Source organism: Lontra canadensis, unplaced genomic scaffold (genome assembly GCF_010015895.1).
Source record: "Lontra canadensis isolate GAN:19392208 unplaced genomic scaffold, GSC_riverotter_1.0 scaffold60, whole genome shotgun sequence".
In the NCBI taxonomy this organism is placed as follows: Eukaryota; Metazoa; Chordata; class Mammalia; order Carnivora; family Mustelidae; genus Lontra; species Lontra canadensis.
Genome location: NW_022631054.1, coordinates 811,612 through 828,926, shown reverse-complemented (window position 1 = coordinate 828,926; position 17,315 = coordinate 811,612). Strand labels below are relative to the sequence as shown.

General features: G+C 40.9%; 1 protein-coding gene across 10 annotated transcripts in view; it reads right to left on the bottom strand.

Annotated features, from left to right (window-relative positions):
• Positions 1 to 1,978: 1,978 nt before the first annotated feature.
• S100PBP (S100P binding protein) overlaps positions 1,979 to 17,315 on the bottom strand; it is a 51,919-nt gene continuing 36,582 nt past the window's right edge. For 6 of the 10 annotated variants that reach the window (XM_032877113.1, XM_032877111.1, XM_032877114.1 and 3 more), the window contains 2 exons: positions 7,133 to 7,220; positions 1,979 to 4,606 (listed from right to left, as the gene is read on the bottom strand). In XM_032877113.1, the coding sequence (XP_032733004.1) occupies positions 4,465 to 4,606; positions 7,133 to 7,220 (230 nt within the window). In that variant the 3' untranslated portion in view covers positions 1,979 to 4,464. Of the gene's footprint in view, positions 4,607 to 7,132; positions 7,221 to 12,034; positions 12,045 to 17,315 lie in introns of those variants that run through there. The other 4 variants (XM_032877118.1, XM_032877119.1, XM_032877116.1 and 1 more) reach the window with 3 other exon arrangements.

The window sequence follows — 17,315 nt, the reverse complement described above, 5'->3', positions numbered from 1 at the left end:
AGGTCACGCATGGCCAGACGAGAGGCAAGGCCTGCCTTGTCACCGAGTGACCCCTCGGGCCAGCTCTTCTTTGGGGGGTGCTCCTTGTGAAGAACAGGATCCCAGAGCCCACCTACCACCTGGAGTAGGAGCCAGGGGGCTTCCTCCTAGGAACAAGAGGGAAGCCCCAGGGTCTGGTAGAGGAAAAAGGGTGGTGTTTCCGTGTGGCAGGAGTCCTTTCCTCTTTCTGATCCTGTCCATTCAACCCAGGCTTTTCAGGGTGGCATCTGGAATCCACTTTTAAGATCTCGAATTCAGCTCTTTACAAAAATACGTCCTATCATACCACTGCAGTCATGTGACATTTTAGACTGCCGTGTTCCTTCTCACCCTCTTTAAACCTATTTGAGTTTTTGGATTTTGCTTTTAAGTGGCCTCCAAGAATGAACTGCTTCCATAAATGGGACACACCCCCCTGGCTCCAGTCAAACTCCACCAAACTCCGTCAGCACTATATTCCCTAACCCCCAACTTGAAGCTAAGTCAAAGGAGATCCTCATATACGAATAGTTCCTTAATGATAACGCTGATTCAGGACTACCACATGGAGTGTTTTACAGGTTGTCCAAAAGATGACATTCCACCCCCTTTTCAGAGGGTGCTGGGGAGGCTCAGATCTTCTGTCTGTGGCATGTTCCAGTTGTCACTGGGGGAGGACAGGTGGAGAGGATTGACACGGCAGGCACTTGTTCATTAAGGAATTCCACCACTGACCAGCTAGCTGATACTTCCTGTGACAAGTGGAAATTTTTTTTCCTGACAGGTGCTCTGACATATGAAGCAAGCAAGCATACCCCAGAACCAGCGCAGGAATAACTGTTTTCCCTTAGAAAAGTAGGACAACACAAAGTAAAGCAGGGATCCCTGCTTTCTAGTTTTAGGTGGCTGGGGTTGTTTTCTTCTTCCTGTAAAAGCTCAAAACAGGCTAGAAAATGAACCCATTCTTTTGAGAGGAGGTCCATTTCTCCTCCTCACTTTCCATAACATAAAACGAACTAAGGGTGAGGAAGACCACCACTCCGGAGAATGCAGCCTGGTCTCTGACACCTCTGATGGCCGCAGTAACACCTTGCTGAAAAGGAAATAAGCAACTACCAGACAAAAGGCTTTCTACCGGACAGAAACAAAATGGTATGTACAGGTCCAGAGTACCTCTGAATGAGACAGCATCAAACAGCTGAGTATTTAGCGAATCTGTATTGAAGCTTTTGCCTGGACTGTAGAATATCCATTAGACAAAAGTTACCTCACAGCAAGACATGTCCAAACATGTTGCTACTTATTTTCTCAGCATGAGTGGAGATTTTAAAAGCATTGGCTAATACAGGTGACAAGATTTTATTGCCTTCACCCTGTCTCCTGGGGTCAGTCTAAGCTCAGGTTCACAAAAGGGATCTAAGGAACGTCACGTCCCCCACATCTACCCACACTTACTCCACCTTCAACCTAGCTCCCAGGAGCAGTTAGTTTCTGGAGAAGTTGGATTAAGAACCACCATCAATTCTGTATGACCAGTGGTGGGTCCCATATCCCTTTCAAAGGGGGAATGCCCTGGGGTAAAGCTTGAGCGAGGCAGACAGAGGTCCATCGCACCGCCATGGGAAGGAATGGAAGGCAGTGTTTGTCTGATGGGGCTGGGCCGTCTCCGCCTGCTGCAGAAACAGCAGCGCCCTGGTATTTCAGGCATCCCCTGTGTCAGGCTCCTGACATGCACTGTATGTAGCTGCAAATCCCAATCAATTTCAACATTTTTAAACTGCTGGAAGGCCTTTCTTAACACTGTAATTTACCCTCAAAAGAACAGGGAGCACACACCCTCGCCTCCCCAGTACCACATTCTACTAACTGCCACCCCCAACCAGACCCCACTAACCTGCCTACGCAGAAGAGGAAGGAAACCGCCTTCAAAGCCTGCAACAGACAGCCACAGTACATATGCCACGATAAGAACTTTTATTTCTCTTTAATGACACATTAAACACAACTGCTACAAGGGAAAAAACATGATAAAGAGGAGGCACCAAACTTTAGTTTTGTAATTGATCCTCACAACTCCAGTCCCTTAAGCCTGCACAAGCTTACTGCAGGCTCTTATGAATAAACTGCATAAACAGCATGTTTTAACTCTTTGTCAAGACCTCTGTGGTGAGTGTCGTCATGAACCTCATGAACAAAAAAAGTTTGGTAGACAGTTAAGTGCACGTAACCCTTACTCAAATAAAATACAGCAAGAACTCATGACCTACTAGACTGAGAACCCAACATCAAGTATGAGATAGGAACCTTTAAAAACAGATTAAAACTCCAGATTTTACCTACTACCATCTTCAAGGCAAACATGCCTAATACTGAGTTTTCTTTGGCTTTTTTTTTCCTTCTTAAAGAATACCATGTTAACCGCTAGAGAACAGTTCTCTCCTCCCCCAGTCCAACAGATTTAATTAAGCTGCTAACACTTTGGAAAAACAGAATTATTTGAGCAAAGAGGAAATGTGATTGTCACATTTTCTAGTTAACCCGTCACTCATTTGGCAAAGGCAATGCTGCCATTACACATTCAGACTTAAACCCTCCTTTACCAGGAATGCAGGAACAGGAGCTTAAGCAAAATGCTATCCTTTCGCTCCTTGGGTTCTCCACTCTGTGGGGGAACTAGACAGCTACAACACTAGTTATTCCAGCTACAACTAATTTTTATTATGCTATGGTTCCAAAGGTAGATGTCTGCTTATCTTACTCCATCATGCTAACTGAGGGAAACCTGGAGAACTAATGCAGTAAACGTCCATTATGCCAACTGAAATCACAGATTTTGACTCTTGCCTTTGAACAGAACTTCTTTGCATTTGGTCCCAGATTTTAAACCAAATGTTCAAGGAAGAGAATCCTCACCTACACAAAAACAGTAAACACTTAAGGATATCCATCTAAGATGATCCACGGTGTGAATGACCAAACCTTTCCCAAGTCAGTTTCTAAAGCAGGGTAGGGTGTTTAAGATGGGTTTCTCACATACAAAGGTGGAGCTGATGAAAACAAAACCAGACAAGAGGCAGCTAGGCAGTACCACCGGCGGCGCTACAGCAACCGTGTGTCCAGCCTTCACGGAGGGTGGCCAATAGCATGAATGCCGGACTGCAAAGCCTCCCCAAATGTGTCTAGAGCCATCTGTAAAGAAGAATAACAAACTCCTCACATCCCCGAGGATGGCAGCACAAAGTCTGACATCTCAATCTAGAATACCAAACCTTCACATCAGGTAATGTTTCGTCCACAGGCTCAATCGCAACCACATTAGGATTCACAACAGCAGTTCTGTCCAACAATGTATCAGAGCTTTGACCAAATGAGATAGTAACATCCGGAAGCTGAAGGCACCTCTTGTTAACTATCAATGGAGACAAAATAATGGCTCTCCCAAGTCCCTCTGACGGGCCGGAGCTCACTGACTGCCACAGCAACTGATACTTGGAGCTGGGAGTCGAGCAGATGAAACTGAAGACCAACTCACACCTCAGCAGCTTTCTGGCCTGTCCTGGAGTTAAGACTCTGGGTGGGAAGCTCTTAATAAAGAGAGCAGGGAGGCTGTTCTTAGGAGGCATATCTAGGTTTAACAGGATACAGGAACACACCAACAGAACCTAAGGAGCATAATGGTCACTGGGGGAAAAAGAAGGAAAATCCTTGAGGAAAGGCAGAGAAGACAATCAGTCACAAGACCACAAATCGACAAGGGTTAGTCAGCAGTCTTCCGTCAGTTAAGATGTGTAAGATTTGTAAACCTATTGTGCAAAACACATTTAATGAAGAAGGGGGGAGGCAAGAAAATAAATAAAGGCAGCTAGTAAGTACAAAAAGGAGAGAAGATTTACACTTTTAATTTGTCCTTTCAACAACAGGATTTTTGTCCTGCTCCAACCTACTTCAAATGTCCCGGATTACCAACTTTAAAATACTGGCAAATACTCAAAGAGATTCAAATAAAAAAGTGAGAGGCATTGTTAAAAGTGACTTACGCCCATTTATAAGTCATCAGCAATAATTAACACTGGCTTGCAGCCTGGTAATCTCTTCCTTATAGGAGATTAAAAGATGGTTCTCTTTTCAGCACAAGAAATAGACATCACCTCCGTGTTGAGGTGGGTGTTTTGCTCGAGCCTAAGTATTCTGGCTTAATGCTGGCTTTCAAGAAGTGGCCACCTCCAATTTAAATTAAAAAATTAAAACGCGACAGTGCTTAAACGCATGCACACAGACAAACAAGAAGGGCCTTATACAAAAAAATTTCAAGTCAGCAATGGAAATTTCCAAAAGGTGACAAGTTCTTTAAATAAAAATCTTGTGAAAAATAAAATTCAGAATCTACAAAGCACAAAAGAGCAGAAGATGAGATGCTGCTCTGAATAGGACCCTGGATAGGGACCTTCACTGCTGATGGGATGAGACAAATGGACTTGACTGGAAGTCCGGGAGACGCTGGAATCGATGGTGGCTTCGCATGTTCCTGTCGACCCACTGAGTCAGACTGCATCTTTGCAGAGGTTTCTGCCGGAACCTAGCGTAGTTTCTATCAGGAGAGAAGGAAAATGAAAATAGGAAAGATAAGGGTTTTAGCTGGAATGGCTATTTGTACACAAAAAAGTGGCCGAGGCAATTATTTTAAGAATATCTTTACTTTCGGGAACCTGGGTGGCTCAGTCAGTTAAGTGTCTGCTGTCAGTTTAGGTCATGATCCCAGTGTCCTGGGATCAAGTCCCGCTTCAGCCTCCCTGCTTCGCAAAGTCTGCTTCTCCCTCTACTCCCTCCCCCCTGCTTGTGCTCTCTCTTGCTCTCTCTCTCTCATGCTCTCTCAAAAAAAATAAATTTTTAAAAATCCTTAAAAAGAAAAAAAAAAGAGTATCTTTACCTTTGGGGTATCAGATACTGATTTTACATTTCAATCCTGACAATTTTAGAAATTATTTATACTACATTTTATTTATGTGAAAGTCACAATGTAAGTGCTATTTTCTTCCAACTCCCAAAGCCAGCTGCCACACAGGCATTATGGTGGTATGTGCCATATACATGAATGTTAAGAAAACCTAATATATAATCTGTAATAATGTTTCAGTAGGAAAAAATATTTTCTCCTTCAAGAAACATTTAAAACAGGATCTGTATTTCATTGGTTGCACCATATCTGTACCTCCAACAGGACCTCATTGTCTGATACAGCTCAAGGTTGCTCAGGACAGAGCAGTTAATTTTAGAGTAAAATTCCCAGAGAAGGTAAGTCATCATGTGAGTATCACATTGCAAGTTTAGAGACTGAATAATTAATAGCAAGGACTCAAAGTAAAGCTTCTTGAGCTTCTCCTTTAATCACCCTAGTCTTTTAGGCTAGGGTTCTGAATAAGACCCTCTGAGATAATTTGATCTCATTCTCAACTCCAGCTGTTCCTAATAACCCCCTGGGAAGCTTTTTAAAAGTAAAGATTCTTGCTCCCACCCCCTAACTTAATGACTTTGAATCCCCTGAAGGCAGCGCCTGGACATCTGTATTTTTAGACATCTCCACAGGCATTGTCAGTAGCCAGAGTTGAAAATAACTGTAACATTTTATGACATTTATCTAGCCCTATATGAAATACTTGCTGAATTCTTTCACTACTTCACTTTGTTTAATGCTAATAACAATCTTATCAGAAAAGCACTCTCATTAATATCTTGTACTGGTCAGGAAACTGAGTCTCAGGTTAAATAACTTGTCCAAGGTCATAAAGTGGAGTAAGTAGAAGAGCCTGGATTTGAATTCACACCTGTCTGTCTCTAGGATTCATCTAATACCCATCATACTGCCCTGTCTTTCTGAGACCTGCTATGATTTTGGCAACTACAGGGGAGACACTGAGTATAAAGGCCCTGAAGTGGAAGCATGTGTGCCATATTTGAAAAATAGCATGGCACCTAGGTGGCTCAGAGGGTTGAGCCTCTGCCTTCAGTTCAAGTCACGATCTCAGGGTCCTGGGATCAAGCCCCGCATCGGGCTCTCTGCTCAGTGGGGAGCCTGCTTCGCCCTCTGTCTCTCTGCCTGCCTGCCTACTTGTGATCTCTGTCTATCAAATAAATAAAAGGGAAAAAAAAAGGCTAGTCAAATTAAATTAAAAAACAAGGAAGTCCATGTGATTAGTGCAGAATGAGCAAGGGGAAGAGTAGTAGGTGTGAGGTCAGTGAGCTAACCACATCAGCCCCAGCCATGGTCCTTATGGGGAATGGTGAGGATGGGAAGCCACTGGAAAATTCTGAGCAAAGAAGAGAATCCGAACCTCTTTGGCTGCTGAGTTAAGAATGGCAGGCAAAGGCAGAAGCAGGGAGACCATTTAGAAGACTTGCAATAGTCTAAGTGAAAATGATGAGAAATGGTCAGGTTTTAGACATATTTTGTATGCAGAGCTTATGGGATTTGCTAATAGGCTGAAAATATGGGGTGAGAAAGGAGTCAAAGATGACTCCAAGGTTTCTCAGTAACTGGATCAAAGTAAATGAATAAATCTGTAAAACCACACTACATCAAGAATCCAGAAGATTCCAGAATAGAAAGTCCCTTTGACATCAATTAGTCCAACATACTAGTTTTAGTGATGTGAGGACCAAAGAAGTGGCATGACTTGATCAAAATCATACAGCTGAGTTACAAACTGCAAAGCTAATACTGATCCCGGAAATGTGGGGTCTTCAGCTCAGTTTTTTGTTTTTTGTTTTTTTTAAGCATTTTATTCATTTATTTGACAGAGAGATAGGTAGCAGATAGAGAGCACAGGTAGGCAGAGCAGCAGGCAGAGGGAGAGGGGGAAGCAGGCTCCCCGCTGAGCAGAGAGCCTGATGCGGAGCTCAATTCCAGGACTCTGGGATCATGACCTGAGCCAAAGGTAGCCGCTTAACTGACTGAGCAACCCAGGCGGCCCTCAGCTTAGTTCTTATTTCATTATACTCTCCTGTTTCTTTCCCCACCTTTGGAACTAAATAATAATCACAACCCAACTTCCTTTAACATTCTTCCTACAGCCGAATTCTACCCTTTTCCTCCTCTTCCTCCTAATCACCCACTTACCTCATGGTGAGGTCCGAAGGATGTTGCCACTTTGGGTTCTGCATGTGATGAACTTGACCCATCAGGGCATACAGTTCCCCCAAGGCACCTGTGACACAGAGGGATCGTGGTTAGGAAGCAGCTCAATGAACTCCCATGTCAGCCTACGTCAAAGCACGTGCTTTCAGGGCAAGAGAGAACAGGCACTGGTCCTAATACTATCTATGATTATCACAAGCAGTCAGCACAAAAACTATAAGCCAGGGAGGGGAGCTTGCTCTCAGATGATGACGACGACGATGATGATGATGATGATGATGGAGCAGCAATAATGACAGCCACCATTCATTCATTCAACACTTATTAGCTCCTACAATGCATGAGGAAGTTTACTATCTCTAGAATATGGTGGTAGACAAGATGCTGTATCTGCGCTCATGAAGTTTATATAGGAGAGAGGCAACTCCAAAACTTGCAGTAAGTGCAATGACCAGAGAAACACAGGTTCCTGTGTGAGCACAGAGACTGGAGGGCGGGGGTTTGAGAAAGTCCTCTACAGGGGAGGTAAACCAGAAGCAGGGATCAAAAAGATGTCTAGAAGTTAGTGAGGTAAGGGGGCGGGGGGTGCAGGTATCCAAAAGACATAGCTAATACAAAGGCCCAGAGATACAAGACAGCAAAATACGTTCAAGAAATGAGAGAGGCTGAGAACAGAAGGCAGATGGGGGCTTTTTGCTAAATAAGAAAAATTGCTGGAGGCAATTTCTCAAGCACCTGGGAGCCTGGCAAGGTGCTATGCACTTTATATACTATCTTACCTAATTCTAAAAAAAAGAAAAGAAATCTCATATGGAGACAGATGTTATTAACATCTTTTTGGAAAGTGGAAACTATGGCTCAGGGAGTGGACTTGCCTTAAATGCTCACTAAACCAAACTCAAAACTGGCTCCTGTCTGACTCCATACTTTTGCCATCATCTGATAATGTTAATTTTGCACTCCAGGGCTGAGACTTAGGTTGAAACTTGCAAAAACAAAAATTATGATGAGAGAGAACAAATAACTTCCCCAGACCAGTGAGTCTCAAATTTTAACATGCATCATAATCAGCAGAAGTATCATAAAACAGATTACTGGGCCCCAACCCCAGAGTTTCTGATTCTGTAGGTCTCCAGTGGAACCTGAGATTTTGCATTTCTAAGAAATGCCCAAGTGATGCTGATGCTGCTGGCCTGGAAACCACACCCTGAAAACCACTGCCCTGGACTGTAGAGACTTTTCTTTTACCTAGCACACACACGGCTCAGTATCTTCTCCACTATGTGCTCAGAAACCAAAAGCAGTTGAACCAGGCTACGGACCATTTTTTCCGGTTCTGGTAAAAGATATTTACTTAACTTTAAGGACCAGTCTAATTTATTGGAAGCCTTAAGTAGTTGAGCTTTGTAGATGAAGTATATACTTTGAAGTCAGACAGACTTAAATTTAAATTCCAATTCAGCCATTAACTACCTCTGTGATCCTGGGCAAATCATTTGACTTCTTCTAGGCCCACTTGACCCATCTATGAAACCCAGACAATAATACTATCTAGCATGAAGCTGAACATTAGGAACACAGTACATATAAGACTCAGTATAGTGCCTGACACAAAGCTGTTGCGCAGTATGTGCTGGCTATTGCTACGGCATTAGAGCCTCACACCTACGTCAGTTTGCAAAGATTCTTCGAATCATATGACAATCAATCACCATTCTGTAAGGAAAAATGTTTATTAAGTGGATCAGTCTACACATATACTATGACATGTTTCATAGCACTCAGCAGAAATTCTCTATCCATAACGAGAGGATACTCTTCAGGAAAAACATAGATTCATTACAAGCTTCTGTGCAGCTAAAAAAGTATACCCAAGGGTAAAAGAAGACAAATGACAAAATGAAAAATACATCTGAAACATATCTGGTGAAGTTTTAATGTCCTCACTCTACAGGAGTTATCTCCTCATAAACAAAAGAGGTCAAAGGACATGAATAAGCAATTCAGAAAGTAATACAAATGATCAATAAACATAATGAAAAGATGTTCAATCTCACTAATACGGGAAGAAAAAATATTAATCTCACTTTTTTCTTTTTCTTTTTTTAAAGATTTTATTTGAGAGAGAGAGAGAGGATAGGAGAGAGAGAGACCATGAGAGGGGTGAAGGTCAGAGGGTGACGCAGCCTCCCTGCTGAGCAGGGAGCCCAATGGGGAACTTGATCCTGGGATTCCAGGATCATGACCTGAGCTAAAGGCAGTCACTTAACCAACCAAGCTGCCCAGGTGCCCCTTAATCTCACTTCTTGAGAAGAAAATACAAATCAGAAAAGAATTTTTCCTTTAAGAAGGGAAGTAGCTTTAGATTAGAAAATCCCTTGCCTGTTGAGTTAAAATCAAAGGTCTCAAATCAAATTGCCTTTCTCATATCCTACATTCACATTAACGAGCACCCCAATCGTTTTAGGTCTGCAAAAAAAAACATTTCAGTGAGGGGGAAAAACCAGCTTTGTAGGACTTTCGAGATATGTTTTTCCTGCCAAAGCATCACCAAAGGAGGGCTGGCAAGATAAGATATTATGGTATCCAATCTCAAAATGAAACAAGATTATCTATAAACCATGTCCTTCAGCTCACTCATCTCTTACCATCTAGATCCTATAAAATTGCCCTGATGATGGAGGCTAAAGATATACTATACGCCCCCTACAAAGAAACCTATTCACTTTAAACTCAAAGGGTTGAAAAAGAAAAACAAAAAAACCTGGTTGATTAAGCCCAAGGAGGCTTCAAGTATTAATCTGCTAGGAGTCATAATCTAGCAGAAGAAACTTACATATAGCACTTACCACTGCCATCAGACAGTATCCTATGAGCTTTACATACATTAACTCATTTGTTCATTGTTAAGGTAATCCTCTGAGGTTTTCCATTTCACAGATGAAGACAGAGAAACAATCTGCCCAAGGTCACACAGTTAGTAACAGCCTGAATTCTAACAGTATAATACCATCATCAAGTTGAATTTCCTTAACAATTTTTCCAGGACTGACATATCATAGTGGGGATGAGAAGGCAAGAATCACATCACAGTATGTTTCTTGTATACAGTTGGTACGGCGGCACACAGTGCTGAGTGAACAAGGGCTCAATGATCAGATCTCAGCTCATGCACCAAGAAATGTTACTTTTCCTTAGCACTAAGAACTTACTGATGGACTAGGGTAACCTTTTTTAGTAAGACTTAATGATCTACATCAAGCATGTATTATGTGCCAGGCACTTTGCTAAATGCTTTGTATTCATCCTATCATCTAATCCTAACCACCACACAAGGCAAATACCATGATCTCCATTTTATTCATGATTAAACTGAAGCTTAAAAAAGATACTCATCTATCATCTTGTAAATGGGAAAGCCAGGATTCAAACCCAGGTGGAGCTAATAATCCAAAAACCTTATTTCAGCTCATGGCTCCTATCTCTCTGCCAAATTTAGAGATGCTAACAAGAATGGAAATGTTTGAATTTTCTCTTCACAGTCTCTAACAGATGGGCTTTCTTGGACCAACAATCAGTACCATGGGCTTATTTTAAGTTGTGGCTAAAAGGTGGCAAAGACTGTCCTTTGTTTTGTGCCTAAGAATGAAATTCATCTAAGAATGAAAGAGGAAAAAAAAAACCTTAACATTACAGGAATGAGATAAGCAATTCATCTAAACCTTAATCTATAAATATGTAGCTGACTAGTTTTGGGGACAATTCAGTCTAATAACTGTCCCTAATAAGTTAGGTCAATCGACTGTTAAGGAGGAAGAATGGAAGATGCTGAACACGTGCTCTACCAGTGGCCCTTCTGCCAGGTTTTAGAGGTCACCATACTTTGCACGTGACCCTGTTCAATTAAGTGTGGCACAAGACCCACGAACAGAGAATCTCTCCGATGACTCATGACCCATGAGCTGGCCTGGCACCAACAGGTCATTAAGTGAATAAATCAGATACTCTCCTTCGGAATGTGACTGCGAGCTTTAGTAATGAGAATGAGAGAGAAGAGCACATAGGCAGGACTCGAAGAGAGAACGGACACACGTGAGACAGCTAAGAGCGAGCAGCAGAAGCACTGGTCACAGAGAAAGATTAGAAGTATGAGAAACATTAACTCAGCAAGGAAAACCTGAAGAGGTAACAGAGGCACCCATTTCTGAGGGGGCATGGAGCATGGATCTATGGCTGGTTCTTTTTACTGTAAGAATTGGCTATGTCGTTGTCTGATCTTCTGTAAATCCTTAAAGGCAATCACAAGGTCTCTATTCCTTGCAATCAAAAAAATACCTAACACAGAGAAATGAATGAAGAGGGAAAGAGAGAAAAAAAATGTGCTTATACGGGTGCAGGCTACTGCTTTTATGAATACATTAATAGGAATAAAAAGGAAAAAAGATTAAGTGGAAAACAAGAATGCAAATGTGTCACCTCTAGGTCAACAAAACTGCAATGATCTAGTGCAAATCTTGACTGATTTTCCTTGCAGACAGGGCAAAAAACAGAAGAAATAATGCCTATTGTTTTATATATTATTATATATATTATTTAGCTCATTTCTGAAGTGAGGTATTAGATGGGCGCTACTGAGTGACATATAAACATCCTCAACAGCAATGCCAAGTGCAGAAGCAGAATGTATAGAACCACTGCGGCTTGTGATCTCCATTAACAATCAAGGTGAGACTTCGACTTCTAGGCATGATGAATGGGCTCACCTCCCACTGTAGGCAACTAGAAATTGGGCAAAATATATGAAACAACCGTTTTCAGACTGTTCAGAACTGTGATTCTTGACAGAAGGGAAACCACTGTGGTGAACCTAGAAACTTCTTGTGAGTCTCTGAGTCTATAATTTTTCAAAACAAAAAGTTTAAAATGAAGGTAAAACAAACACTTTGTAAATAAAACAAAAGCAGAGAGAGTTCAGTGCCAGCAAACCTGCACTACAAGAAACTAAAAATTCATCAGGAAAAAGGAAAATAACAGATGAAGAATCAAGGGCAATGAAAATGGTAAATCTGTGAGTAAATAGACTTTTCCTCATTAAAAAAAAAACTTTAAAAGATAACTTTAGTATGTTGAAGGCTTCAACATATATGTATACGTAAAAAGTATACAAACAATAGCATAAAAAACAGAATGGAGGGGTACCTGGCTGGCTCAGTCAGAAGAGCACTCAACCCTTGATCCTCCCGTCGTGAGTTCGAGCCCCACATCGAGTGTATAGATTACTTAAATCAATAAATAAACTTAAAAAAAAACAAAAAACAAAAAAAAAAAACCCAGAATGGAGATTTGGAAGTGTATTGTTAATTAGGGCCTTGTATATATGCTAAGTGGTGTATTATTTGAAGGTGGACTGGGAGGTTAAAGATCTATACTGTAAACAACAGAATCACAGTTCTCAAGGTGTGTTCAAGAGTCCCTGGGAGTCCCTCCACCTCCTTCTGAGGCTTTAAAAGTCAAGATTATTTTCACAACAACACTAAGATGTTATTTGTGCTTTCCACTTGCATTCTCTCAAGTGTACCATGGAATTCTCAAGAAGCTATATGACATGACACAGAGTATAGAACCACATATAAGGATCTAACAGGCTTCTATTAAGCCAGGCATTAACAGAGATTTGCAAAAATGTAAATCAATGCCATTCGTCTCCCCAAATTTTTGGTTTTAAGAAAGTTATTTTTAGGGGCAGCTGGGTGGTTCAGTCAGTTAAGCGTTGGACTCTTGATCTTGGCCTGGGTCATGATCTCAGGGTTGTGAGATGAAGCCCTATCTCGGGCTCTGTACTTTCTTTCTCCCTCTACTCCTACCCTCCTTTTAAAAAAAAAAAAAGTTATTTTTAGAGGCTCCTGGCTGGATCAGTCAGTGAAGCCTGCCACTCTTAATCTCCGGGGTTGTGAGTTCAAGCCCGATGTTGCACACAGAGATTACTTTTTAAAAAAAAGTTATTTTTAATAAGAACATATTATTTATGTTAACATGCAATGAGTCTGTTTTTAAATATATTAATAAATATTTAAACAATTTTTCAGTTCTAACTTTTTTTTTAAAGATTTATTTATTTATTTATTTATTTATTTGACAGACAGAGATTACAAGTAGGCAGAGAGGCAGGCAGAGAGAGAGGAGGAAGCAGGCTCCCTGCTGACCAGAGAGCGCTGATTTGGGGGCTCGATCCCAGGACCCTGGGATAATGACCTGAGCCAAAGGCAGAGGCTTTAACCCACTGAGCCACCCAGGTGCCCCTCAGTTCTAACTTTGAATATGACTGAGTACAGATAGATGTAATCCACACCAACAAAAACTTTGGGGTCCTGAATTTCTAAAAGTGTAAATGGGTCCTGAGAGTAAAAACTTTGAGAACTACTACTCTCTAACAAGCACTAAAAATAAAACAAAGAGGTATAGGTAATAAATCAAGCGTGGAGATAAAATGCAATACTAAAAAATACTTCAAAAAAGAAAAAAAAAAATAAAAGACCATGGGCGCCTGGGTGGCTCAATGGGTTAAAACCTCTGCCTTCAGCTCAGGTCATAATCCCAGGGTCCTGGGATTGGCTGCCCCAATCCTCTCTGCTCAGCAGGGAGCCTGCTTCCCCCCTCTCTCTCTGCCTGCCTCTCTCTGTCTACTTGTGACCTCTGTCAAATAAACAAAATCTTTAAAAAAAAAAGAAAAAAAGACCAGGAAAGATGAAAGAAGACACAAAGAACAGATGAACAGATAAGCAAATAGAAAACAAGTAGTAAGATGGTAGATTTAAAACCACCCATACTGACTGGACTAACAAATTAAAACACTGAGATTATATAAGATTGGAAAAAAGAAGAGCTACATTCAATTATATAGTGTCTACAAGACATCCACTAAATTATTTTACTAATTTTTTTAGAGAGGGAGTGGGGAGAGGCAAAGGGAGTGAAAGAGGAAGAGAGAAAAATCTTAAGTAGGCTCCACACCCAGCACCTGAGCCCAAGGAGACACTCCATCTCACAACCCTGAGATCATGACCTCAGCTGAAATCAAGGGTCCCACACTTAACCAACTGAGGCGCCCCAAGACATCCACTTTAGAACACAAAGATATGGATAGATTAAAAGTAAAAAGATTTAAAAAAAAAAAGATTTTATTTATTTATTTGACAGAGAGAGAGATCACAAGCTGGCAGAGAGGCAGGCAGAGAGAGAGGGAAAAGCAGGCTCCCCGCCGAGCAGAGAGCCAGATGTAGACCTTGATCCCAGGACCCTGAGATCATGTCCTGAGCCCAAGGCAGAGGCTTAACCCACTGAGCCACCCAGGCGGCCTTTAAGTAAAAAGATTTTTAAAAAGTCTATCATGGGGCGCCTGGGTGGGTCAGTGGGTTAAGCCTCTGCCTTCGGCTCAGGTCATGATCTCAGGATCCTGGGATCAAGTCCCACATTGGGCCCTCTGCTTGTCAGGGAGCCTGCTTCCTCCTCTCTCTCTCTGCCTGCCTCTCTGCCTACTTGTGATCTCTGTCAAATAAATAAATAAAATCTTTAAAAATAAATAAATAAATAAAATAAAAATAAAAATCTATCATGTACACAGTAGTGAAAAGAAGGCTGGACTGGCTACATAAATGAGATAAAATAGACTCTCAAATAGAATTATTACTAAGAATGTAAATACTGGGGGTGCCTAGGTGGTTCAGTGGATTAAAGCCTCTGCCTTTGGCTCAGGCCATGATCCCAGCGTCCTGGGATCGAGCCCTGAATCGGGCTCTCTGCTCAGCGGGGAGTCCGCTTCCCCCTCTCTCTCTACCTGCTTCTCTGACTACTGCGATCTGTCAAATAAATAAAGAAAATCTTAAAAAAAAAAAAAAGAATGTAAATACTGAATGTTACTAAGAGTAAAAAAAAGTTCATAATGATAAAAGGGGACAAATGATCAAGAGGATATAATATTCCTAAAAGTGTATGCATCCAATAGCAGAGTTTTAAAATACAAGAGGCAAAAACTGACAGAAGTGAAAGGAGAAACAGGAAAATCCACAATTAGAGTGGAGATATGAACACTCCTCTTTTAGTCAGAAAATCTGTAAGGATATAGAACTGAACACCACCAGCAACATATAAAACCTCACTGAAATGTATAGAACACTCCATCAACATCAGAATATACACTTTCAAGTGCACATGGAACATTCACCAAACATACCATATGCTGGTCTATAAAAATAAGTCTCAGTACATTTGAAAGAATGGAAGTCATTATCAAGAATATTCTCTGACCACAACAGAATTAAGCTAAAATAGTAAGGTATATGAAAACTCCCAAATGTTTGGAAATTAAATAACACACTTCTAAATAACCCGTAAGTCAAAGAAGTAATCACAAGGGAAAACAGAAACTGCTCTGAGCCAAATGAAAATGAAAATCAAAATCTGTGGGATGCACCTAAGCAGCACTTAAAGGAAAACCTGTAGCTTTAAATGCTTATAGAAGGGGTACTTGGGTAGCTCAGTTAGTTAAGTGTCTGCTTTTGGTTCAGGTCATGATCTGAGTCCTGGAACTGAACCCTGCAGAGAGGCTGGTGGGGGGTCCCCCACTCAGCAAGGAGTCTGCTTCTTCCTCTGCCCCTCCCCCCCTTGTGCTCGCGTGCACTCTCTCTCAAAATAAAATCTTAAAAAAAAAAAAAAAGATGCTTACAGAAAATGGATCTCAGAACAGTGATGTAACCTTCCACATTAAAAAGCTAGTCTTAAGAGGGGCACCTGGGTGGCTCAGTGGGTTAAGGCTCTGCCTTCAGCTCAGGTCATGATCCCAGAGTCCTGGGATGGAGCCCCGCATCGGGCTCTCTGCTCAGTGGGGAGCCTGCTTCCTCCTCTCTGCCTGACTCTCTGCCTACTTGTGATCTCTGTCAAATAAATAAATAAAATCTTAAAAAAAAAATCTAGAAGAGCAAATTAAACCCAAAGTACGTAGAAGAAAAGCAACAACAAAGTGGAGAAAAGAATAAAAATGTAATAGCCAAAAATAATACAGAAATATGAAACTAAAAATTTGCTTTGGGGGCAAGAAAAAAATCCATAAAACTGATAAACCTTTAACTAGATCGTCCAAGAAAAAAAAAAGACAAATTACCAATATTAGAAATGAAACAGTGACCATTACTAAAGATCCTATAATAATTAGAGGAATAATAAAGGACCATTATGAATAATTTTATGGCAATAAAATAATGAAGTTAGATAAAATGGGCAAATTCCTTGTAAGACAGAAATTACTGAAATGGACTCAAAGAAATTCTGGAAACAACAACAACAACAACAACAACAACAAAACCCCCTCCAGGGTTAGATGGCTTCACTGATAAATTCTATCACACATTTAAAGGAAGAAATAATACCAATCCTACATAAACTGAAAGAACACTTCCCTCCTCATTTTATGAAGTCAGTACTACCATGATGGAGGACAATACAAGAAAAACTAAAAATCAAAACTTCTTATAAACAAGACAAATAGGACATAAAAACTATTAAAAATATTAGCAAACTTAATTAAGGATAATTCACTAAGGACACTGAGTGTATCCCAGGAATGCAAGTTAGCCTAAGAGTCAAAAATCAATAAATATAACACACATTACAGAATAAGCTGAAATACTATATGACCTTCTAAATAACTGCAGAAAATTCAACAGACAATATTCACCACTCATTCATGCTAAAAACTCTCCCAACCTAAGAACAGAAGGGGAACTTCCTCAACCAAACAAACAGAAGAGGAACTTCCTCAAACCTGATAAACGGTATCTATGATAGACCTACAGTTAAAATCCTAGTTAATGTACTATAGGTCTTAGTCAGTGCAGCAAGGCAAGAAAAAGAAACAAAAGGCCTACAGATTGGAAGGAAAAAATAAACTATCCTTATTTGGAGAGAGCATCATGTTAAAGAAGAAAACCCTAAGGGATTTATTAAAAAGTTACCAAGTATCAAAACCACAATGAGTATCACTTCACACAGTCAGAATGGCTAGTACCACCACAACAAAAAATAACAAGTATTGGTGAGGATGTGGAGAAAAGGGAACCTTTGTGGACTACTGTTGGGAATGCAAAATGGTGCAGCCACTATGGAAAACAGT